This window comes from Sapajus apella, unplaced genomic scaffold, assembly GCF_009761245.1.
Source record: "Sapajus apella isolate SASKATOON/1434 unplaced genomic scaffold, GSC_monkey_1.0 scaffold6, whole genome shotgun sequence".
In the NCBI taxonomy this organism is placed as follows: domain Eukaryota; kingdom Metazoa; phylum Chordata; class Mammalia; order Primates; family Cebidae; genus Sapajus; species Sapajus apella.
The window spans coordinates 79,103,054-79,130,706 of NW_022436946.1; the positions used below are offsets into that span (position 1 = coordinate 79,103,054).

At 33.3% G+C, this 27,653-nt stretch overlaps 1 protein-coding gene across 6 annotated transcripts in view; it reads right to left on the minus strand.

Annotated features, from left to right (window-relative positions):
• ADGRB3 (adhesion G protein-coupled receptor B3) overlaps nt 1-27,653 on the minus strand; it is a 741,588-nt gene that overhangs the window by 309,347 nt on the left and 404,588 nt on the right. For all 6 annotated transcript variants that reach the window (XM_032274421.1, XM_032274422.1, XM_032274425.1 and 3 more), the window contains 2 exons: nt 23,992-24,094; nt 12,268-12,311 (listed from right to left, as the gene is read on the minus strand). In XM_032274421.1, coding sequence (XP_032130312.1) covers nt 12,268-12,311; nt 23,992-24,094 — 147 coding nt within the window. The remainder of the gene's footprint in view (nt 1-12,267; nt 12,312-23,991; nt 24,095-27,653) is intronic.

Below are 27,653 nucleotides of genomic sequence, written 5' to 3' on the forward strand. Positions count from 1 at the left end.
ACACACACACACACACACACACACACACACACACACACACACACACACTTGCTTTATTATACATATTGAACTAGATTACCTATCAACTCAGAAATAATATTTTATTGATTCATAAAACTGAACATGTCTTTGTATAACATATATGTCAATAAAGACACAGAGAAAACCTATTTAAATTTATCATAAAATTAAAAGCTTCATTCCATTTTAATTCAGTAAATATTTATTACATAGCTACTCTGCTCTGAGAACTATGCAGGTGTTGGAAAAAATGAAACGGATCATATAGGAAGGATCCAAAGAAATCCATAGAAGGAAGAGGCCTCCCTGAGAAAAATCAATGCCAGTTAAGAGAGTCTGTTCAGTTTTGCATGCCTGAAACCATACAAAACAGATTTTCTTGTTATTAGTTTTTGAAGATCATACATATTAGCAACTTGTGATCCATACTCAGGTCAGGCTGAAAAGATTTATCAGCACAGGAACTATATTAAGCTGAGGCATGAAATATCTTTTAATTGCAGTAATTACTAAAAGGATAGTTGCTTGCCTGTGACAGACTTATGGGTAGTCAGGCCTTTCTAAACAAAGGTGTTGTATTTCTTTTAGGTGCAATACATGCCAGTTGTCTAAGATATTTTCCAATTCTTTCTACCTATTTCTTTTTCATAAATAATTTCTTTTGACTTTTCAAGTGTCATGATTCATTTGGGCTGCTATAACAAAATACCTCACACTGGGTAATTTATAAGCATCAGAAATTTATTGCTTACAGTTCTGGATGATGGGAAGTCTAAGATCAAGGAACTAGCAGATTCAGTGTTAGGTGAGTGCTTATTCCTCATAGATGTTGCCATCTACATTTCTACATATGTCAGAAGGGATAAACAGGCTCTTTGGGTTCTTTTTTATGAGAGCAAGAATACCAGGATCTTGTCACCTCTTAGATGCCCCTCTCATACCACTGCATTGGGGATTAAGTTTCAACATATGAATTTGGGGTAACACAAACATTCAGACTGTGGCACTAACATCAGCTCAGTATGTCAAAGCTACTTGGATTATCAGATATTCTTCTATCTTCTATATGTTTATAGATTAGGAGAGGTGAATGCTAAAGAATTTAGAACAGTAATGTTAAACTTTTTACCTTTTAAATCTCAACTACCTCCTCCTGAGATTTGAAGTTCACAACAGTGAAAGAAAATAAATCCAACTCCTTTTGTAGGTAGCAGATACGGGGCAGTCTTGGCTGTTTCTCTGAATTCCAATTTTAGTGTAGGCTCAAGTTATAAAGTGTAAAGGACCTATACGTGTGTATAATTCCAGAAAGGAAGCTGACAGGTTATAGACTTTAGGAAGTAGTACCTTGTTGGACAGAATTCTGAGACTACATGGTACATTATGTTTCTAACAAAAAAACTTAAGCCTCATTGACTAAGCACACAGATATCCACACACAGCAATTCCTGGGTAGCTGCCACTGTGAGGCGTGAACTGGTTTAAAATGTACTTTTTAGAAATCTTTCTTCAGTGCTACTCCTATTTCCCTCTTCCCCTTCTCCAAAAGACCCAACCAACCAACAAAATCAATAAAAAAACATGGCACTAACTTTCAAATCTTTGGCTATATTCTCAAACATAGTTTGATAAAACCTAGTAAATACAACTTCACTGCTAAAGATTATAATGACAAATATTAGTGACAGGAAATAGTGCCACCTACTTTGAGTTAGCCCAGATTACATCACATTTTGGAATCCTGCTAGCTTATTATACTAGTGAAAATTCAGGACAATGAAACTTGCCCAATTCTTGCCAAAGCCCAGTTGTACTAAGAGTATCAAAAAACACTTGAACAACACTAGTTCATACTGAAAAAGAACCACTTGTACAAAGTAGAGTGAATGACAGACAGCCTTCTATACTATATATTGGCAGTAGCGTGTTTTACTATTATATTGAAGATATTAATGCCTTTAAAATGTAAGTTCCCAAATTGCTTTTCTTTTGTAGACCATGTTTATGTATATTTTAAATGGCATCTTTTGTTTTCATTCTTTCCAAAATATATTACCTGCAATAAAATCGCAGCTTGACTCCAAATATAACTTTCAAAATATTATTATTGATTTACAGCCCTCAAGTATAATTACTTATGCCCATTATATAAAATGAAAATGATTAAACAGAAGGTTTCATTTTTTTCAAACAAAATCATTATTGATACATGCATTTTTATTCTATTGCTTTTACTCAATGGCCTCCAAATTTGGGCTAATACCCTAAATATTTATTACCAAACTTTAAAATCATTTTCTTTAGATTTATCTTTACTGATGTTCATTTGAATCTATATTTTAAATAATTTAGATAAATATATTAGTAGGAATTTTAGGAGATATTTGCAAATGCATAATAGATTGCTTGTTAATAATGTCTAAAAGAGTCAATGTTAGGTGCCTTTAATCACTGAAGAACACCAAACCTACAAAATGGTTATTAACTATATAGTACAAGTGGGCAATTCTGGGGTGGGGGTTTAAAATAAGAAAATGAAATAACAAATTAAATATTAAGAAAAATGTCCAGTTTTTGTTTATATAGGGTAAAATAGAAAAAAAAAATAGCCTGAGTCATTCAAATGACTGGAAAAATACAGTGCTAAAAATACCTAATATAAATTCTCAGCAATATAAAGCCTGCATCTTTTCAAAATAGAACCACAGACACTAGAAAATTAAGAGAGGTTAGCCAGGGCCTATCCTTACCAACCAGCTCTGGGTTGCTCTTACAAATACTATATCCATTAACATATTAATAACATAATTTTAAAATTCTTCTTTAAATGTCTCTCGAAATCATCCCAGAGTCCCTGAGAACAGTCTAAATTGGTGAGAAATATTGAATGAATTCCAAGTTTTGCTATTATTGATTTTTGGAGCATTTAGTTTAAGTAAATACTTTGAAAACTGACTTCAGTGATTTCCTGAGAATAAGAAGAAATGGATGAGGCAAAGTGTACATTTCACACAGTACAGACACTGATGAGAGCTTCCTATGACACCTAAGAGTCTCCTGATTGGCATCTTTTGGAAATATTTTTATCCAGGTTATTTTTTTTCCCTTTCCACTCTGGAAATCCTTCCCAAAGTATACAATACCTTTAAAAAATAACTTTTCCAGATACATAAGACCCATTGTTCAAACAAGAGAGTAGAAATAACTATCCTTCCTGGGTACATTCTTCCACTAACCATCCAATGAAGCAGACAACTCATGCATACCCCAAACCTTTATGAGCCCCTCCCATACTAGAGAACTTTTTTGTTGATTCTTATCATTTACCCACATACAATAGGAAATGTTATGCCAATTTTCAGTAATCTGGAGCTTAAAGTGATTAGGTATATTACAATTATTTTCATTATCATGCCTGATTTCTTATTACTAATTAAAAATTTGAAGGCTGGGTGTGGTGGCTCATGCCTGTAATCTCAGCACTTTGGGAGACAGAGGCAGGTGGATTACGAGGTCAAGAGATCAAGACCATCCTGGCTAACACAGTGAAACCCCGTCTATACTAAAAAAAAAATACAAAAAGTTAGCCAGGCATGGTGGCACCTGTTGTGCCTGTAATCCCAACTACTCAGGAGGCTGAGGCAGGGGAATCACTTGAACAAGGGAGGCAGAGGTTGCAGTCAGCCAAGATAGCACCACTGCACTCTAGTCTAGACAACAGAGCAAGACTCTTAAGGAAAAAAAAAAAAAAGCAAATTTTCAGTTTCATAACCTCAAATAAATAGACAATGTTTACTGACAAATTGAAAGCTCCTATCTCCTGTAAGATTTTCAGTAAACTATATAGAGGAATTCTGAACAATATTATTCCTTTAAAAACTGTTGTCTTTCCAGATTATTATTCATATGCTAAATAATAGACAAAGGAATAGTAATCTAGATATCACTGGGAATATTTTGGATTTAGAAATATCTATGAACAAAGCCAGGGAGTTTTCATTTCTGAATGTTAGTACCATGCAAGAAAATTAATATTAGAGAGTAAATTCTGCACCTTTAGTAGTTTGCTTTGTTTTGTTCTAACACAAATGGATCCTTGGTTTAATTTCTTCCTTTTGTAATAAATAAGGATTTTGGCCGGAATTCTTAGCTTCCTTAATTTCAGAAAATATTTAGTTTCATTTCATAATTTATATCTACCACTTTTTAAGCATTACATAATTTACCTGGATAGTTGCAATAACAATCACTGCAGGGCCAGAGAGAAAGGCAGACAACAGACAAAAGATGAAAGACCTAGCACTTGAGGAAAGCTAGCGGAAATGGACAGAGAACTCAATGGCCAAATGTAACAATTAAGGCCGGGCGCAGTGGCTCATGTCTGTAATCCCAGCACTTTGGGAGGCTGAGGTGGGTGGATCACTTGAGGTCAGGTGTTTGAGTCCACGCTGGCCAACATGGTGAAACCACGTCTATACTAAAAATACAAAAATTAGCCAGCTGTGGTGGTGCGCACCTGTAATCTCAGCTACTCAGGAGGCTGAGGCAGGAGAATCACTTGAACCTGGGAGGTGGAGGTTACAGTAAGCCGAGATCGTGCCACTGCACCCCAGCCTCAGTGACAGAATGAGACTCAGTCTCAAAAAAAAAACAAAAAGAAAAACAAACAAACAAAAAAAACAGTTAATTAGGTGGCTCAGAAAATCCAAAGATGGATCCTGGATGCTTAAGTGATGCTTTTACACATTTTGGATACTTGCTAAGTAAACATTAATAATGAATGGTGGAATCTTGGAGTAAGTCAGTCAAAGAAATATGAATGAATCAATTGAATTAAACGGCATTACCTTATTTTCATCTTGATCTATCTACCCATGAAATTCTTACCCTTTAACACATTATATAATTTATATATCTATCATGTTTATAATCTTATCACCCCTCAGACCCTCCCACATTTAAGTATCATAAAAAAGGTGTTTTTTTGTTTGTTTGTTTGTTTACTGATACGTGTGCCAGGCACCTTAAACAGCAGAACAATAATAGGTTCTCAAGAAACATTTGTCAAATGAATAAATACATTACTGAGAACTAGTTGAAAAATCTCTTCAGTAAACACAGTAGAATTTACAAAAATGAACGTGACATACTTCTAGTCTTCAAATACTTTAGTCTAAAAGGAAATATCAAATAGCTGCAATATAAAGCAGAAGATATAAGGGTTATACAAGATATATACACAAAGCTCTTTAGGGCAGCACTTTCTTCAGGCATGCTTGGGATGTGCGTATCTTATTCAAGAACTATACATATGGGGAGATATTGATTTAAATTTCCTATTCCAACAATAATTTTTTTTCAGATCAACTTTCTCCATTAGAATATGCTAGAGATTCTGAACTATATGTGGAAAAATGTGACAATCATCTAGCCAGGATTTGCAGCTTGAGTTCACCACATTTGAGTGATTCAGGGAACCTCTAGATTCAATTTAGCTTAAGGGATCCTAGGTTAATGTAATATCAACCAGCATTAATCAGAGGCAAATAAATTGTTTTTGGAGGGATGTAATTTTATCCTTGGCCTCAAAGAATTATCACCAATAGTTTGTTAAACACAATTAACATGACATAACCTAGCACACTGAAAGATAAAGTACAATGAGTGAGAACTGGAAGAAATAAAAGAGAGCGGAAACAAACCCCAAAAGTTTTCAAATATAAGACATGTCAGCCACAGATTATAAAACAAATATGCTTAATACATTAAAAGAAACACAACAGATTGCAAATGTCTGTGTAAAATAAAAACCTAAAAAGTAACCTAGCAGATTAAAAATAATTAAATGGAAACTCTAGAAATAAAAATAAGAATAACCCAAATTTAAAACACTATGGATAATTAAATAACAGGTTAGACAAAACTGAAGAGAGAATTAATGAACTGAAAGGTAAGTTAAAAGAGATAACTGAGGGGAAAAAAGTAGAACTATGGAAGAGAGGTTATGAGGTGAAAAGGATAGGAGACAACATTATTCAGTATTACAGATGAGGATGAGACAAACTATGGGTGAATCTGTATTTCAAAAAGTGACAGAGAATTTCCAGAACTAATGGAAATACTGATCCTTTCTAGCGTTGAGTATCCTACCCTGACCCTGCTTCCAAATATTTTCATTCATTTACTTCAATATGATGTATAATCAAGATTTTCTGTGTGCCAAGATATAAAAAGTGCTGAGAAGCACTGTTTTGGGCAGGGGCTGTTGGTTTTTCTTTTCTTTTCTTTTCTTTTTTTTCCCTTTGTCTGTAAAAGACTAAATAGTAAATACTTTAGGAGTTACAGACATTATGATTTCTTTTGTGACTCAAATTTGCAGTCGTAGTACAAAAGAAGCAATAGACAATATATAAACAAATAGGAACGACTGTGTCTGACAAAACTTTATTTACAAAAACATGTGGCAGTCTGTATTTGTGCCACAGGCTGTAGTGTGCAAACCCCTGTGTTAGATGATCAAGGTAGGGTTACAATAAAAAATGCATAGTGCCATTTGATTCCTAATGTTAGCCCAGAGAATTTGTGTTGAGGGCATGATGCAGCATTTCTGGAACTTTATAGCTCAAGCTGATGGATGTAATGGGCTGCTAATAATATTAGAGGCATTTATTTAAACGTTATCAGTTAAAAAAGAATCGTTTTTGTGCTAACAATTTAATAATACACCTTCAAGAAACTAAGCATTTAAGATTTAAAACCCATTAAATCTATGACATAACTTAAAACATTCTAAGAAAACTTTTAACATTTTAAGAAATTAAAAAGAAAAAATTATTTGAAGAAAGCTGAAATACTTATAATGGCTTTATGAGAAAACATACATTGTGAATATGACAAAGCTTCAAAAAGTAATGTATAGTATAAACAGAAAAGCAAAAAGTAAAAGCTTCATTTAGTTCTTCACCGATAAATCTTAATTATCTTTCTATTTTTATAAAATTATAATTTTTCTATTGCTTTTTGTAATATTTTTAGAAGAGCAGGGTTGCTTTTCAAACAGAAGCAAACATTTTATTCACAATAAATCTGTAAACCAATAACCCTTCTAAAGTTTGCCATTATCATCTTTGACTATGACATAAATATCATCTTTTTGGAGATCAGGTAATTTTTACTTTATAAGGACTGGTATTTTTGTAATATAAAGGTCTAGTATTTTCATTTCTTTCAGTATGAATATAATCAAAGGACAAAAAGCATAACATAGTTTTATAATATTAGAGAATTAATGATTGGACTTGAATGGATAATGGAAAGTTTCATGGAATTTTAACTTCTCAGATGCGAACTCCAAAAATTTAACTTAGCTTCTGCAGTTCTGCAACATACTGACTGCAAATATATCGACTAAGGCAAGATTACAAGTGTCAGCCAAAATTAGTTATTTTTTACTATTCCAACTACAGAAAAGAACAACTACTAGACCTTAGGAACTATTAAGTAAAATGGAACATGCCGGCACCTAGAACATATAGTGGACATAGAGGCTGTACATAACAATGTTAATTTACAAGACTGAATATCAGATGTTTGTCATACAATTGTGATTTCTTTCTAAAGTATGACTGCTATAATGTAATCAGTTACATGTTAACATATTCTAAACAGACCAACCTCTACTACAAGAGTAATAACACTTCTTGAAGTTAAATAGTTTTCAAATCCTGTCTATGGTTAATTGAATTACTAGGAATTTCTAGAAATAGTTTTCTACTGGAGTGTTGGCTATACCTTGTAGAATATTTTTAATACAGACTTTTATTTTTTTAGTTGCTGCTCATGAAAAGTCTTAAGTTAGGTAATTGTGAGTCTGTAAAGGGTGTTTCCACATTTCTTTCCAAACAATGAGACCATGATATTACTATTTTACATGGTTACTATTCTTAATTTCTTTATTAATTGCTTAAATGAAGTCTCCAAGAAAACCTCTTTCTTGTTCTTTTTGCTCCTGTATTATACTTGTAAGAAAATTGTTTCCTGTTCATCTTAGTTGGGTCCAACTGTATCCCAGTTTGAACAGAACCATATAAAAAAGCTTTATCATTTGGTTATTCCCTGGAGGGAAATATTGACTAACCAATAATGGTAACACTTTGTATAAGTGTTTAAAATTTCTAAGAGGTAACAGATTTTTCTTAAGGTATACAATGTTGTGTCTTCCTAATGTATAAATATGCCAGTCATTGACAGAGCAAAGAAAATGATGTCAACTTCCCTGAAATAAAAAGATGAAGTTGAAGTGTTAGTTTATGTTTGCTACGCATTATACTGTGAGTAAATGAAATTTTGACTTTCAGTATGAATGACAAAGGGAGAGAAAGATATTCTGGTTATGAAGAAATAAGGATAATGTAAGCAAAGGGGAGAAATTAGTTCAATTTAATTATTTAACTTTGAGAGAAAATAAGCCAGTGTCAGTCTCAGTCAAGATGTGACTGTTGTTACTCCCAACTCCAATAAATCAATTTGAAATGTAGAAAAAATGGTGAAGTCTAGTCCTTAGAAGCTTTTGTTTTCAATGACAAGATAGGTAAATAAACATTAAATGGATTGATGAAACTGTTTACCATAGTAAGCCATGGTTAAGAAGTTACAATAAAACCTCAGTCAATTAAAACAAACATTTTCTGAAAACAAACATAGTTCTTCACAGATGTGGGAGTATTAGATGAATGGTTACAAGATCCATAAAGAGCACAGGCTAGTCTAAGGGAAGGATTATAGGTTTTCCAGGAAACACAGTCACCATGCATGATCTAATATGCAAAATCCAAATTTAGAGTAGCTCAAAGAATGTGCAAATAATCAATCACTCAAATGAAAACTTTGTAAGCCACTTTAAAAGAACATTTAACTTCCCATCTTCCTATTTAGATATGTTTTGTTTCATTCTCTTGCCTAATTGACCTGGCCAGAACTTCCAACATTATGTTAAATGGGAATGGTAAGAGAGGGCATCCTTGCCTTCTGCCAGTTTTCAAACGGAATGCTTCCAGCTTTTGCCCATTCATATAATATATGTTTGTCATAAACATCTCTTATTATTTTGAGATATGTCCCATCAATACTTAGTTTATTAAGAGTTTTTAGCATGAAGCAGTGTTCAATTTTATTGAAGGTCTTTTCTGCATCTACTGAAGAAAATATATCTCCTATTTAATATAAGCCTATATCTGGTGAGAAAATTACTTTGAATTTATTTCATGCATCACATACAATGAAGCATTTTCAATATCTTGTTAATTAGTGAGTCAAAGTAAAATAAATTTATGTTTCTAAATTATCTAAAGATGTTATGTCTAATGATAGTAAAACGATATGCCTTTATTTGAGATAATCAGGATAATAGATTATCCTTGGAAATAAAATTAGTTGTTTATAATGGATCTTACTACTGTAACAAGCTGAAACGTTCTTCCGTCAAACTTCCAATGTTAGGTTTAATAAATTCTAGAAATATTTATCAACTGATAAAATCAAACAGACATGGGAATAATTCTTAGATAGAAAGTGTACCTAGGACGCATGCAAACATTCATTCTTTTACAAAAGTAGCCAATAAATATTTATTGAAAGTATGCTATATACAGGTATAGTAGGCATCAACAGTGCAGTGATGAATAAGAAAGACAAAGTATCTCTCTTACGGTGCTTATTTTCTAGTGGGGGAAGATGGAACAAACAAAAAGAATAACGCATGCTGTGAAATTATAAAACAGGGTGATGTGAGAACAGCAGGGCAACATTTTTGATTAGGTGGGCAGATATATCACCATGGAGATATGCATATATCAATATGCATATATTATATGCATATATATGTCAATGCATAAATAAATGGATATCTGAAATTATGAACAACGAAATGTAAATAGGAATGATCTTAGAGATGGGGTGGATGTGGAGACCCAAGATGGTGATGATCAGTGGGGCTCTTTATATTAACAGTCTGTCTTAAAGTTTTACAAGTAAAAAAATACTCATGCATTGCTTTTGTAATTAAAAATAAATTTTTTAAAATTAAAAATAACATCAAGTAGATAAACCAAAATAAAAGCACAACTTCTAACTTGAACTTTATTACTACAATCTTGAAAATAAGTCAGATCTTTTCTGTATACAAAAAGAAGTAGCACTATCTCTTCACTATTAATTATACTTAGAGAACCTATACTAAAATTCAATATCATTACATCAATAAAACTATTGTGTATATATGAATATAGTCAAAATAGAAAACAGATGTAAAGAAATGAAATAAACTTGTCTTAACCTTCATTGTTTAAGGCTCATCCAGAAAAAACAATAATGAAACAATCTGGCAAAAACTATGATGGGAAAGAAGCTCTGTTGCAATGGCAAGGTTTTTGATTACTCTTCAGATATATCATGAAAACATGAACTATACCTATCCCTTGAGATTATCTTCTTTGAAAGACAAGTAAACACACTTCCTCTCCCTAGATAGTTTTCTTTGAGGACAACTTAAAAGTTGAATTTTGTAAAGTTGAGACATTCTTTGTGCTGGATGAGAGTGATGTTATTGGCACATATTAGGGAAAGTGGAGTATGATTGATTCCTAAGGTGAATGCTGACCTCAGATACCAATAGTTTCATAAATTCAACTTAACACTGTATACTGTCTATGAAAAGTAGCGGACAGGAGGCACAAAATAAGGGACTATCTCTTGTTGTAGTGTCCCTTTAATAATCCTAAGGGCCTTTTGGAATAACTAATACTTCCCCCTGTTTAGATCAACAAAGAAGCAGAATCTACCCAGTAAAAAGATAATAAAACTATATCAAAGTTGCTTATTATTCACAGAGATATGGAAACTAAAGTCAGGAGTTCAAGATGACACATGTTTCTTGGGCAGAAAATATTCAACTAGATTTTTATAGCATTTTATTCTTCACTTGGCTATATAACATACTAAATGCACCTTAGATTAAACCACCAAATTCTATCTGGCTATTAGTAGAGAGAAAAAGCTTGCAAAAATTTTACTACCATGAATTTGTCTGTAAAGTTCCAAAAAGAAAAAACAAATGACATCAGTAAGGCTATCCAGCTCATATTATCACCAGGGCAAGTTGGAATTCTCTGTACTTCACTACTGTACTGCACTAGAAGTAGAGGATACCCAGAATATTAGAACCTATGGCAAAAAAATATGTTTGATATTAATTATAATCTAAATTACATCAGCATCCTAGACTCAGAAAATTGCCAGAGAGTTTGATCCTTTCCTAGAGTTTCTAAGAATGTTTCTCTTCTAGACTCCCTGGTGAGAGACAAGTTGCATCACAAAACCTCAGATGTAAATCATATTAGGGATGAAGAACACCAGGAAAATTCTTAGAATACATGGAATCTAACAATACAGTGCTTCATCTGACAGCATATAGATATAAAGTGGTATTAGCTTTTGGGATTGGTTGATATTTATCTCCCCCCATGCAAAACCAAACCAAAGCAAAAAACGAAAGTTGTAACCTACATAAGTATTTATAGTATAGAAGTCTAACCAAGACTTAAGATTTTTCTGCTCTTTGAGACACCAAAATATCATAGAATTATCAAGAAAATAAATGTGGCTTTGATTAGACATACTGTGATTTCCTCTACAAACAAATAAAAACATGGAATAATAACTCATATTTATTTAGTGCAATTATTTTTTCTGTCTGAATTCAAAAATATACAAATTAAAAATTAAATGTCAATGTTTTTATAACAAAGCAATTTGGAAGGACCATATAAATATTGCATTTCTCTGATAATAGATTCAAGGTCATGTGAGTAATGTATTGGCCAAATGACCATAGAACTTGCTATTTTATTCTGCAATGCTAAGCTGAATTACTAGGGCAAGATGTTAAGATGGCATTCGAGCTTCTATAAATTCTAAAATATCAGAGCTTTTAAAAATCCTCATGGAATTCGCATTGCAATGTGCCTTACACATTAGGTAATGCAATCCTGTCTTGAGATGTAACCTGATGGCATCATTACACACAAACACATTCATCATGCTGTCCTGAAGATTCAAAGAGAGAATGTTTTTTCTCTGAATGTAACATCCCACTGACTTATATTCCTGTTAACTAGCAGGCAGCTGAAATAACTTAATGTGCTTTGAATATTTAGCACAGAGTAATGTAGGAAAACATCTGTCACTTACGTTTTGGAGTCATCCCACAACACACAATAGGGATTCAAAGTACCCTAAAAAAAAGCAGAGAAAGAATACATCTATCTTGAGTACATATATAAAAGATTGAAGGATTATATGAAATAGAAACAGAATGGAAGATTTCTTATCCTGTGGTAAGAGATAAATTTAATGATTTCTTTTCAATTTTTTATAAGAAATTTGCATTGCCTTTCTCATAGATTTAGTGACCCATTTTATAAAGTTCTATGAAAACAATATCTTTATTCCAAATACCCTAACTTGTATTTAGTTTTGCTGAAAATTTAAAGTGAAGCTCTCATATACCGTAAGTCCCTATTTTGATGATTTTGATTTTATATTTATATCTGTAAAACATTAGTTGCTAGATTATTTTAAGATCATAGTATTCACAGTATTGAAATCACAGTGAAATATCCTATATTATGACAGGTATAATCACCATCACTACCTCCTCTTCAGCTTCTAGTTAATGTTTCCTAGAGACAAGAGGTGTCCATTTCTGGAGTTTCTTGACTTGCAATATCTTCTTCTTCTTTTTTTTTCTTTTTTTAAAAAGATGGGGTTTCACCATGTTGGTCAGGCTGGTCTTGAACTCCTGACCTCAGGTGATCCACCCACCTTGGCCTCCAAAGTGCTTGGATTACAGGCGTGAGGCACCAACATCTTCCTAACATATCATATCTGTATAGGATAATGTTTAATGAAAGCTTAAGTGAAAATGCTAGATTTTAAATTTACTTCAATAATTGTCAATTAAGTACCTGCCATGACCTTGAAGATGATACCATGGAGTTTTCACACTGCATTATTCAATGTATTTCTGTTTTGAAGAGTTCTAATGTATTTAGATACATGTATCTACAGAATCTGTCATATGCCTGAAGAGCCTTCTCTTATCCATTAAACATACACTGTTGATTTCAAGTTCTCTCATCCTCCACATGAACCATTTCTTGGAGCACACTCTTTTAAAGTGCATTTAGGGAAGTCATTCTACTTGTGTCTGACCTGTGCAGAGCAAAGCAGTACCACTGCCTCTCCAATTCAGGTGCCCTCTTTCTAATAATGCAAACTAAGATTGTATTAGATATTTTGGTAGACTTTTCCTTAGCTATATAGGTATTACTCATACATTGCAATCTCTGGTGAGCTTTGAAAATCCTGATTTTGGCATCCCATACAACCACTATTGCTTTTAAGCTTTGTGTCATTACAGGATTAAAAAAACAAACATGATTATCTTTCCCTTCATCCAACTTAGTCATTGATAATAATAATTAACAGAGCAAGGCAGTTAAAAGATACAGTCCTGAAACAAGTCCTTGATTTCCTTCCCCAGGTGGATGTGGTCCCTCATTGCCAGCAAGCTATGATCCAGCCCTCAGTCTTGTCTACAAATATACAATAACTGGAGTGTATCTGGGAAAGCAATATCTTTGAAAGTTCAGAGAAGATCTTCAGGAGATGTGCCTTTTTAAACGCTGTTTGATGGGTCCATTCTAAATTTTTGCCATAAATAAATAGTAAGCTCACTAAAATGTATGAAATTCACCCCAACCTTATATATTATTCATTTTAATTGAGACATATAAGAAACTCCAACGTTGTAGCATCCCAGTTATTCTCAAAAATCCCTGAAAGACCACATACTTAAGGTGTCTGTCTTCTTTTTTTTTTAAAGCAATCAGAAAATGCATTTGTTTTTGTTTCCCACTCTTCCTTTAACATTTATTTAGTAAAATGGTCTTTTTCTTGCTTCTGGATGGAAATTTAGTGATAAGTTGAAAAAAAAACTCCAAAGTTTTGAGCCACTCTTAAATAACAGACTTTGGTTGTCACACCAACCCAAATGCCCATCAATGATAGACTGGACAAAGAAAATGTGGCACATATACACCATGGAATACTACACAGCCATAAAAAACGATGAGTTCGTATCCTTTGTAGGGACTTGGATGAATTTGGAAACCATAATTCTCAGCAAACTGACACAAGAACAGAAAACCAAACACTGCATGTTCTCGCTCATAGGCGGGTGCTGAACAATGAGAACATGTGGACTCTGGGAGAGGAGCATCACACACTAGGGGGAGTGGGGGGTGCAGAGGAGGGACAGTGTGGGGAGGAGGTAGAGGGTGGGGAGGGATAACATGGGAAGAAATGCCAGTAGATGAAGGGGGAATAGAGGCAGCAAACCACCTAGTTATGTATGCACCTATGTAACAACCCTGCATGACCTGCACATGTACCCCAGAACCTAAAATAATATTTAAAAAAAATTACAATGGTCATGTCATTAGCAATTGAAAATGATCTGTTACAAACGATAATCAAAACACAGAACCTGACTGTCATCTTCCCTCCTGCAGATGAAGGACTGGGGCAAATATGTGGCGTGACTCTGCCAGTGGCCAGGGGAGTAGAGGGGTGAGGAAGAGGAGGTAAAGAAGGCAATAGTTTTCACCTGCCCACTAAGGTCAAAAGTCAGCTCTGAGCAGTCTGGCCCTATTTGATGATTTAAGTTGACTTTTCTCACTGAGACAGCCAGGTGGGAAGGGGATCCCTGGCAGAACCTCCAGGCCTGTGCACTGGGAGGAATGTGCACTGGGGTGAGCCTGGGATATTCCCACCATTTGCAGGGGAGGAGTCTGGCCCCTCCTCTTCTGGGGTGGAAACTGGGATTCAATCTCTGAGACAGGAAGACAGCTAGCAGGAGTCTGGCTTTGTGGACTCCCCTGTTTACTTTTATTCTCCTTTTTTCCCAGCAAATTCAATTTTTTTTTCACCCTTCAAAGTCTCTGCAAGCCTAATCTCTCATGGCCATGTAACAAGAACCTAGCCCTTAGCTGAACTAAGGAAAAAGTCCTACAACATCACCAGCACTTAGGTGGATTCTCAGGAGACTCCTTTGCTGGAACCCATTGGTAGTCATACCTCTTGGGGTCTCCCCTGCTGGGCCCTTCTTACCTCCCTGAAGCTTCTGCCCTATGATGCGGTGGGGTCTTACTTGTTATGAAATGCTGATATCTCCCTATACTATGCTCCTAAAGTATAATAACAGTGTGGTCCCTGAAAAAAGGTCATAGTTCTATAGAAGTAGATGAGAAACATAGGCATGGAATGTTCCTATAACAGTACAATCAAAATGCTTACATAAATATCACTAGCCACAGTTTACTGAGTAAGGCACCAATGAGGGAATGGAGAGATAGAAAGGACATAAACAAGTAAACATATAATGTGTAATATAATATAGATAGTAGCATACTATGATGAAAAGTAAATCACAGTGAGTAGGTTAGACTAGAAAAATAGAGTGATGGCACTTTTATTAGGAAAGCTTTACCAGTAAGATTATCTTTGAGCAGAAATCTGAAATAAGTTGGTTACAGAAAAGACCACAATTAAGTCACAATACAAATGATCAAGTTTCTCTATGTTTTCCTTGGTGTTTTAAAGTTTAAATATATTCAATGCATATGCTGCTACCCTTTTTTTTTTCTTTTTTCTTTTTTTTCCCATTTATTTATTCTATCCTAATCACACTCTTGCTATCTTAATGATGTCTTCAAAGTGTTTTCTCTGGACCTGCTTCAGAATAAACTGAAATGCTTACTAAAAGTGTAGATTCGTTGGCTATAGAAATTTTTAGGTTGAGGCTAAATGTAGAAATCTGCGTTTTAATAATTACACTCTTGCCTCTCCATAATTTTTATTCACATCAAATTTAGAGAATCACTGCTCAAGATACACATGGCAGAAATAACATGCTGAAAAACATTTAAACCTACTCACTTAATAATTTTGAACTATACAATGCACTATTATCATAGTCACCATTCTGTGCAGTAGATCACTAAATGTATTCCTCCTGTCTACTTAAACTTTGTGAGGTGATGGATTTGTTAATTACCCTGATTTAAGCATCCTATATTGTAAACATATATCAAGACCTCTTACTGTACCCCACAGATCAATACAATTATTGTCAATTAAAAATACAAGTGCTTAAAAAAAAAGAAATAACATGCTTATTCTGCTTTGTTTTTATTCATACTTTTGAATGCTTGGTGCTCATATGCCGTAATAAACTACTAATCTTGAAACTTCTGAACTTTCTTGTACCTTTCACAGCCCTCTTGAAACAAAATAATTTCTGTGGAGGCAAAGCAAGCAAATAGACAAAGCAACTAAGGGCATGAAGAAGGGCAATGACTTCATCATAACTATTTTAACATTTTCAGTGCTCTGAGTCAGATGTTCCAGAATGAATTTTTCTGTCACATCATTCAGTGAGATGGACATTGATCCCTTGAGTATGGATGAGAGAGAGATTTTCAACCGACACTGCACTGTCTCTCTTTAATTTCCTAAATTTTAGATGGCAAGGCATTACTTTAAAACGATCTGGATTTTGCTAAGCTTATCCTCTCTTTCTTACCCCACAAAGGATTACTTGTTGTTATAGTATATAATTACCCGAATAGATTTTGGGGATTCCTCAAGAATATTTCCAATTTGCTTAACTGGATATGAAAAATACTAATTCATATCTTGTTCATAATTTTAATCCTACTTCAGAAGGACACACTCAAAAAATCTCAGGAATTGCTAAAGGAAGCAAGACATTACTAGATATAAATTTTTCCACAGTCAAATCTATCACAGGTCACTAACAGTTGATCAGTGAGAGGGACCCATTTCGGAGTCATATCTTTTAACATATGAACAGTTCTACAGGCCCTAAAAGAGTAAGACACCACCCAAGGCGATCAGGCAGTGAAAGAGTACAACATCAAACTCAACAGGAGGTAATCTCCTGGATTTTTTCTTCTTCAGTATTTCCTCAAAGATACGGTAAGTACTGTTCCATATTTTAGTATTTTAAATGATACTTAGAAGGAGCTAAATCTGGGTCTTATGTTCACTTTTTAAGGAGTAGCTGTCATGTACCAAAAGCCTGAAAAGGCACTGAGAATACAATACTGTACTCTTATTTATTAGGAGTATGGAGACATAGATAATCTGGATGGATCTTATGAGGATTCTCATCACTTTGAAAATCGTAGTTTTTCCAGACAAACTACGATGGAGTAAAAAAAAAATGGTTTTAGCCAAAGCAGGATTACATGAAGGTCACTGAAGTGAGAAATGTAGAATATTGTTTTTATCAGGACGAGTCCCATCCATGTTACATAGCTATTCATAGAAAGTTGAAGCTATTTGACTGGAATACAAGGAGAGGGCACATAGTTAATGTCACTTCTGCTATGTAGTTAGTAGCCCACATTAACCAGATGACACTATATTTATAGATGTGATGACAGCTTGCTTCTTTAATTTCTGAAATATATCACTAACCCGCATTGTTTCTAGATGAATACTTTCTACTTGTCATATGGGAAACAGTAAAAAGTAGAACTATCATCAGGATGTTTTTACATGTGTATCCTTCAAAGAGAATCATTGCCTCCACATGTGTCTTAGAGTGTTCTACCAATATGTGATTACATCATTTTCCATAATGGCTGCATAGAGTCTGGTGCACCTCTCAGCAAACAAATGGATCTTCTGGAGTTAAAACTGTTCAGGTATTTAATATTAAAGTGGCAAATAACTTTCATAAAGAAATAAATAACTAACTAGATTTTGTATAGGTACAACATATAGTCAATGTCTTTTTCTATTACATCCAAAAGAAATACAATAATATGTCCTAACAATAATTATATGGGGTTGTTGCAGAGACAAGGGCAGTCAGGGGTAGTGATAGCTCTAGGCTATCAGCTGCCAGCAGGAAAGTTTTGCTAGGTTGTTTCAAGAGCACAGTATGCCTGCAAATGTCACAGTCACTGTTGGCATCAACATCTTGTTCCTCATGGTTGTTTTGGTTGCCTAAGTGATTCTGTCTCACAACATTTTCCAGTTTCCCCTAACATCATACCACCACTTTATAGGGACCAATCTCACTAGTGATTCCTTTAATCAGACCCCTAAAGTGCTAAGGCAAAATAAACTATGTAGTTGCTAATTAATTTCATTGAATAATGTCTTATTAGTATTACAGTACATCTGATATTAAATGCCACTATTAATGTATATCTGTATATATTATTTTCATCACAAAAAATTAATTTTGCATTACTCTAATACAGGGTATAATAGTTTTCTATTGTTGCTGTTGCAAATAACACAAACACAGCAGCAGAGAACAACATAAATTTATCATCTCACAATTTCCATAGGTCAGATCTCAGTTGGGTCTTTGCTAAAGAGTTTTACAAGGCTGAAATGAATCCAATCATAGTTATCTGAAGTTGTAGGACTGATGTCCCTACTTCCTTCCCTATTGGCAATGAGGGATTTTTTTCAACTTTTGAGGCTGCCCAAATCTTTTGACCTGTGGCCCTCTTCCTTCATTTTCAGTGCTAGCAATGGCAAATTGAGTCTTCTCACTTTGCATCTCTCTGATCACAGCTGGAAAAGCTTCTCCACTTTTAATGGTTTACGTAATTAAACTGGATTTACTCAGATAATCCAGGAAAATTTCCTTATCTTTAAGTCCTTACCCTTAACTACATTACACAGAAGTTCCTCTTGACATGTAACACAAACACGCCTTTTGACAGGTACTCACACAAACACCCATTTTGACATGTAACACAGCATAGTCACGGGTTCTAGGGATTAGGATGTTGGACATCTTTGGAGGGGTCACTATTCTGCTTATCACACAGGGGTTGACAAACAATAGTCCATGAGCCAAATCTGACCTGTCATCTGTTTTTGTAAATTACTTTTTACTGGAATAAAGCCACATTCATTTGTTCATATATTGTCTATGGCTGCTTTCACATTATAACATCATACTTCAGTGGATGTGACAGAAGCCATTATACCTCTCATGCGTGAAATGTTTACTGTCTGACTCTTAACTAAAAAAGTTTGCTGACCTCCTGCTCCAACAATAGCACAATGATACTAAAATGTTTTTAAAGAATATCAATCATGTATTATAAATAAAAATAAACTAAATTTGAAACATGAGAAGGATGTCTAATAAAATTAAGAAATTTAAGTTACAACCAAAAAATGTAGCCAGAAAGCAATTTCCATCTCAATTTCACTTGTTGGGAGAGCCTTCAATCTCCTTGTCTGGCAAGAATTTCAAGACTCTCTATAAAAATTACCAAGAGCTGTAAACAGACAGAATATCAGAAATCACTTCCAAATGGATAAAGCGAGGGCAGAAAGTAATTCAAAAAGTAAAGGCATATCAAACACCCCTTTGTGAAAATTATGGATGCATGAAACTGAATTTTTAAAAGTTTTGCCAAGTAATTTTTAAATCCTTAGGTTATTAACCTTTACATTCATGAAAATCCCCATCGATGAATGCTGGAATTTCTTTCACTGTTTCTCATGCTTATGTAATGATAAAAAGGATATTAATTACAGTTGTCACTGTGTTTTCCACTATGATTTACAAAGGTCATAGGGTCATGGTTAATTTTCATTTAAAATTAGTCTATACATATAAAACAAATTTCTTAATTTGTTAGCTTCATGCTATTAGGATCCATGCAAATATGGCAAAGAAAACAAAACCTACAAGCCCAAATTACAATTAGATCAATTTGAGAACTACAAACATGATGGATTTACCTGAACCCTGAAAGACATCAGGAACACCCTACCTACACCATTTGGAGTTGATGCCCAGAGGAAAAAAATTTTTAAAAGCCAAAATGAGACTGCAGGCCAGTATGGTCCACTCTATCTTTCTACTCAAAATGGAACTACATAAAGACTTCATTTGGAAAAAGTATGCATTTTCAGGCTTGCAAAGTTGATAGAGCATGAGATAACTAAAAGACATTTACTTTCTTTCTCTTCTAACTCATTTTTAAAGATAAAGATGTCATTCACCTTGGAAAGTCACAATAGGACCAGACCTATCAGATTCAAGATATCTTAAGAGTATTTGTGTGTGTGTACATAGAGATCTATTCTGTTGCACTTATTTGGGTCTCAAGAATTATTTTCAATAAAATGATTAACTTTCCTTATGCGTTAAAGAATCTAAAAAATTTGATGAGTGCAAATGTTACTCTGAAGAAACATTAAGTGCTATAAAAAACAAAATTATTTTCCTGGGAAAAACAAATGTGATATTTCTTAAAAGCAATTAATTGCTGTGCTTAAGCACTGAAACCCATATACCCTGACTCTATAGTTCATGACAATGAAGCCATCAGCCTGAAAAACTGAACTAAGAGTAGTGTCTTACTAATTAATGACATAATAGCTGGTTAAAACTGCAACTGGCCTTGCTAATCAAAATTTGGAATTGCTAGGTTTCATATTTTATTACCTATTCCTATCAGTTACCAAGACTCTTATTATATTTAACATATTGTAAATGCTATTTGTTGAAAAGCTTTCTGAAACACATTTTTAAAAGAAAATGTTAACAGGCTTTTTTCTGTTAATTCATGTAACTATTAGTTCCCATTCTTCCTTTCTTTTTTTTACATGATATTAAAAAATGTAACTTTCGAGTTATTCTTTCCTGAAAGTACAACAGATACTTTTGATATGAAAATAGGTGAAAGTAGACCGATTTGATATTAGAGTTATGCCATGTCTAAAAACTTTTGAAGGCAACAATGGGCATGTATAGGTATATATATGCATATATATAGTTATATATATATGGTGTGTGTGTATATATATATATATATATATATATGGGTGTATAAGTGTGAAGGGTGGGTGTATATGTGTGAAGGGTGGAGGTGGAGGGGTGTGTTTGTGTGTGTACATATAGTTGTCTCTTGTTATCCATAGGAAGTTGGTTCCAGAACTTCCTGCAGCTGCCAAAATCCATGGATGTTCAAGTATCTTATATATATTTGCATATAACCTATGCACATCCTTTTTTATACTTTGAATCATCTCTAAATTAGTTACAAGACCTAATACCATAATACAATAATATGGTGTAAATACTAGTTTTCATATATTTTATATTTGTATTGTTTATTGTTGTATTGCTATTTTTTATTGGATTTTTCCAAATGTTTTTGATCTGTGGTTGGCTGAATCCATGGATGCAGATACTGAGGGCCAACTGTAACTGTACGTGTGTGTGTGTGTGTGTGTGTGTGTGTGTGTGTGTGTGTATGTGTGTGTGTATATGATGTTGAGGCTTGTTTTAATAAATTTCAGTCTGCATATTTAAGACATCTTTTCTTCACATTTCAGCTAACATTATGTTTCAAAATAGACCTTTGTTTTCTCTTCAATGGAAATAAACTTAGTATATAGACTGTATCTTTATAAGACTGCTAATAATAATATCCAATAAATCAATCACATGTTCCTTCCCTTAGTGAACAATAATACTTCCCAAAGTATTTCGCAAAATCTAGTTTGAGCAATAAATGTAAATATAATAAGCTTTAGAAATTTAAAACAATAAGGTAAAAGTGCTGTATATATTGTACAGACAAGAGTGAGATAGATAGATATTCAAATAGGATATGTCCAGAGCAGCCCAGAGAGGCTCAATTGTGTGGTCTGTAACTGGAGAAGCCTCTGAGGAGAGGCACGATATACACCACACTGGGGGGCGAGGGTGGTGGTGGAGATTCTAAGCAAGAGCACCTGGAGATTTTTTCTTCTCTAGCGTAAATTGTTCCTCTTTCTATTCTCCTCTCCCCATCAAGTTCTTATAACAGATTTGTCTACATGTATACATATATTTTAAATCTGGGCTTTCTAGAGTGGAGATAGTATTCTCATGGGAACCTGGTCAATTCACTTACTCAAAATATTTAAAGACACAGTTAATTCTATGTGACTTATGATAATTATCTCATCATTCTTATATGCTGACTTTCATTGCCATTGTAGTACTAGCTGGTGCTTAATAAAATTTGTTGACTATGTTCTTTCTTTTCTGTTTACTTTCTTTTGTATATGTAGAAAATATATTTTTACATGGCTTATATCTTTTGTACAAAAAATAGCTGACAAATACAGCTGACAAAGTACATTTCCAGAAGATAAAAGACAGACTCCATGCTTAAATATGTTCATTTCAAATAGCTTTATTATATTTAAATAGTGAGACTATTTCAACACTATTTTTGAGGCTACTTTTTTAATTTATCAAAAAAGCTTTCTTTAACATGTTCTTTAAATTCTAAATAATGATTTAATCTTTATGAAATTCTTATGATTCATCTGCACAACTGTTTCCGCATAAGAAACAGAGTTCACATTCTGATACTGGGTGCTTTTTCAGTAATTCTATAATATGATACAGAAAATTAGTTTCTCTTAATACTTTCTCCCAATGCTTCTAACTGTATAGTAATTATCATGATAAACAATAAAAACACATACTTCCATAAAAATTTAAATACACAAATTTCTTATTCAAAAGCAAATATTAGAAATTTCTCTTAGTTTTTAATGCAGTGAAGAGATGAGGGCTATACTAAGGTATGAGGAGGTAGATATTGTAGAACTAAAACACATTCTTAATGTTAGATAGAACTAGTATGGTCACATTTTGGCAAAAGCAGAAAAACACCAAACAGTTTAAATATTAACCACGATCTTTGAAAGTTATTGCAGAGAGATTTGAAATTTTTATTAAATAATTCAGGAAGCCTGGGGCATCTTAGTAAAAAGTGATTCACAGAAAGATGATTATAATTTTTCTATAAAACCAAGCCTGATTTCTTCAGGAAATCAGAAACTACACAATAGCAGAAAATATACAAGCTTTATATCCAAAAGGATGTGAGTATAAATTATGCTATGTCATTCACTAACTATATGAGCTTGGGAAAATCACTTAATCACTTTTTGCTTTTTTTTTTTTCAACGTCAGGAAAGGTCAACTTAAATGTGTACGTGTAAAGCATGAGATTGACTTATTTTAATACAGGAAGTATGAAAGTATAATAAGGAAGACTTTCATAGGAATCACTTTCCTTGCTCCTGCCCTTCAGTGATTTAAGTATTTGAAGTGGATGTTTAAATAATGAGTATATACTGGAAATTTGTATAGAGGACTGAACAAAATCTGAAGCATTTCTGTTGCAGTTGGATAGATTTAAGAATGGGTTCTTTTCATTCTGAGATGAAAGGTTTTGATTTAGACAATGGGAGCACCCAGGCAGTTATAAGAAGCCTTCCTTGACCCTTGACTTAGTACTTCTACATACCACCCAGCCCACCCAACACCACCTTCTCCTTAATTAATCATTCCCTTTCCACTGTTTATAACTTCTACTGCAGCATGCAACTTAAATTTTTATTTCCTACCGCATAGTGAGAGCGGCTCTTACTCACCTCATCTTCTCCAGCACCTACCACAGTGTGGTAAAGACGTGTGTACTGATAAACAATTTATTAACTATTATTTGGATAAATTGAAGAGAATTTGATCATTAAAAAAACATAGAATAATTATTCTATTTCTTTGTAATACCTATACTCATTTGGATAAATTCAAGAGAATCCGATCATGAAAAAAGCATAGAAAAATCTTTCAAATATATATATCATAACAAGTTAATTCATTTGCAACTATAAAAGTCTAGAAAATGTATTCTGCTGTTATCAGTCAAAAGAATGACTATTAAAAATGTAATTCTATAAGCAAGTCAATGCCCAGTAGATGGTACTTACATTAGCCAAATGAGCTAGTTCTATCTCCAGAAACGAATCAGTTGTTTTGGGTTCAGGCCTTATTGTGACGACGATGATTTTGGAATTAATGACAGTATAATTTCTGAAACAGAGTAATTATGATTAAAAGGAGAAATGATTGATTAGAAGTATAAACTGCTACTGCTCAATACATTTTAGGATGGTTTTAATTAAATGCATCCAAAGCAAAAACAGAAATTGTAGTATTATTCATGGAAAGACACAATTTACTGCTATAAAGAAACTTTATGCAGAATAGAAAACTTAGGAAGAAAAGGCCATTTTACTATTTACATTCAGAAAATATAAAAAAGCAACAGCACAGATAAGCTTTTTATTTTAAATGTGATTCACCTACAAGAGTTATGGATTGTGAATTCAAACTTTCATAAATCTTTAAATACGTAAATATAATTAATTTATATCAAGGAGGACCTAAGAGTTTGTTTTCTAGGAGATCAAATATTTTATTGCAATGTGCTGTCTTGGTGTTTTTTTGGACTATCCAAAAATACATTACAATAAATAATTAGAGTATGAAGTAACATTAGAGCAAGCAGAGTTTAAATAGAAATAAATGCTGTTGCTAATTATTGACCATAATTTATTTCAGCAATGGAGATTTACAGGCCACTGCTTGATCTCGATATTCTCAATCTAAGAAACATATTTTGTCTGAAATACCTTACCAAGACATTTCATTTACAAAGAAGTTTATTTTAAATAAAATCTTATCTATAATTTATAAGAAATTATCTACCAATATAAATATAAAACCGAACCAATGTTTTCTTGTACATATAGGTTTTCACACAAAATATGTAAAATGCTGCAGATCATCTAGTATTTAGAGATTTAAAGATGATTTAATTGTACTTATAACCCATTTGAGTGTATGTGTATGTGTGAATACATCCCTGTTTGGAATTTGGAATTAAATAAACCACTTGGTCTTCCACTGGGTATGTACTATCCTGGGGAACTCACATTAGGTATCAATGACAAAATCATTTAATTTTTTTCTCTTTTTTGTTTTTTAAGGTAGTATTTACAGATAAAACTCACCAATTTTAAGTATATAGTTTAATGCTTTGGATAATTGCATACATAGACAAACAATCCCTTGCCCTAAACGGTTTCCTCAAGTCCCTTTGTATTTAATTCCATACCCACCAATGCTCCCAGGAAACCATGGACATGCTGTTGTTATAATTTTGCCTTTTCTAAAATTTCATTTTAATAGAAGTATACAGTACACAGACTTTTAATTTTAATTTAATTCATTTAGCACAACTTTTTAAAGATTCATCTATTTTATTTCTTTTCATAGTTGAGCAATATTCCATGGTATGAATACAACAAAATTTACTGATGTATTTATCAATTAGGTTAACACACTTTAGGTTATTTCTGATTTTTAGCCTTTATGAATAATAGCTCATGATAATTGGCTATTACAAATAATTACCATATATACTTTATGTATGGACATGTATTTTTATATGTCTCAGGTGAATATCTAGGAGTGGAATTCCTTGATCATGTTGTAAAGGCATACTTAATTTTATGTTACTGCTACATTGTTTTCTAAAGTGGTTGTACCATTTTAAGTCATATAATTCTCATATGGAGCCATGCTGAAACTTGCATTTTTTGAGATTTTTTTTTTTCTCTAATGAGATGGTTTTTGGTACAATATTTCATCAGAAAAAAATGTGGAGCTATTCTGTGGTTGAGGGAATTTACTATATTTAGTAGCAGAGGAACTATACACCCATTTTGCACGGGCTAACATTTTTTAGTGCATTTCTCATGTATGCAGTAATGTCAAATAACAATTTCTTCAACATTCAGGTAGCCACTCAGCCTAAGAGTAAAGAGTAAAAAACAACAAAGCATAAATCAATTTTGTTTTTGTTAGGAAGATTGTTGTAGACAGAGAGAGCTGGTTAACTGTCCTTTTTTTCATTAAATGCTAAATGAGTCAATTGAAGGTCCAGTGCATTTTGAAGGGAAGGGAACTAAGTTCTAAATGCCAAGCTTCCTTTGCCAAATTATTCTTCCCTGTTTTTCTGTGAGTAAAAGCGATCAGGGAACCAAGTGAGAATAGATGAAATTGACAAAGTTGAGAGGTGATCCTGTGTGGTTGATCATATTAGCACAGCTGACAGGCCTCCCAGAGAATGGTGCATACAGCTCAGAGTTAGGGGAAATATCCACCTGTCATTACCAGAGAAATTATGAAAATTTCTCCCAGAGAACAATTAGTCCTAAACAAACAGATGTAAGTTCATTTTTCAGATTAGCCTGAATAAGTTTAAGTTCTGGCTTGGTTTTGCAAAAAAAAAAATATTGATACATCACTCAAATTCCATTTGTCTATTTATTTTAGTTCTGTTTATAATCCTAGTCAAGGGCTTTTAATAAAACCCAATGACTGCTAATTTTAATTAATATTAGATAATTTTTATATTAGAAAGGCATCTCTATTATGTTTAAGTTGCATAAGAGGATACATTACCAGAAAACACAGATGTGGATATTCTATAAAGAAGACTGCAATTTTGTTAAGATATTTATGAAGCTCTCTGTGTTTGGGAATGTGTAGACTTTGGCCCCGAATGACTGATCTATAAGGAGCAAAGGAGCTACAAGAAGCTGCTTTCTGTAGGGAATATTACACTGTGTTAGGTTTATCAGTTGCTCAACTGGACTGGTGGAGAAGTTCTCTAAAGGAGTAAATCAACACTGTGGCTTTTGCTGAGAAAGGAGAGACAGAGACAGACAGAGAGGCAGAGAGAGAGAGAGAGAGAAAATGTGTGATGTGTGTATGTTTTAACATGTTTAGAATATATTTGAGAAGAGATGTATGTCAGTTTATTTAAGCATATCAGTGTGCTAATGTCATTCATGTGAGTCCCTGCCCTCTTCTGTCCCAACACAGTAATGTGCACTTACCTCTCCAAATCATCCATCAATTCTATGCATGTCTTTTTCCACATGATAATAAGCTCAAAGAGAGCAAGAATTTTATCTATCATTTATATGTCCTCATTTGTACTATTTTTTGGAATATTTTAATACTTAAACATGTTTGTTTTGTTTAATAAGCAAATACTAAATAAAAATATTAAAATTTTAACAAGTTGATTTAAAATTTAATGCCAACATTATGGTATTAAAATGCCTAATAAAGGAAAAATAAATAAGCAAACTTACATTATGCAATGGCTCCCTTTTTAAAAAAGTGAATAGCATACAAAATTGTCTTTAATGTATTCCATCAATTCATTCTAATTTGCACAAGTGAATAGCTGGCTTCTGATGTGCCATGTCAGGCTTTGTGATCTGCTAATGCTCCCTGGCTGGCTGTATGTTTGCATTCACTGCTAGAAAAGCAGATCTGACAGCCAAATGAATTTCATGACTGAAATAAAATTATTATCTGTCCTTAAGATTTGTGCTAGTTGATATATAAAATATCTTAAAATGTATAGAGTTAATCATTTAAAGGTAACCCAACTTAATCATCACATTTTTTTGCAGATTCTTAAGATGTTTAAAGCACATGAACCATATCTTAAAGAGAGTATAAAAAGTGACTAAAAATACAACTCAGCTGGGTACAACAGATTCACTTA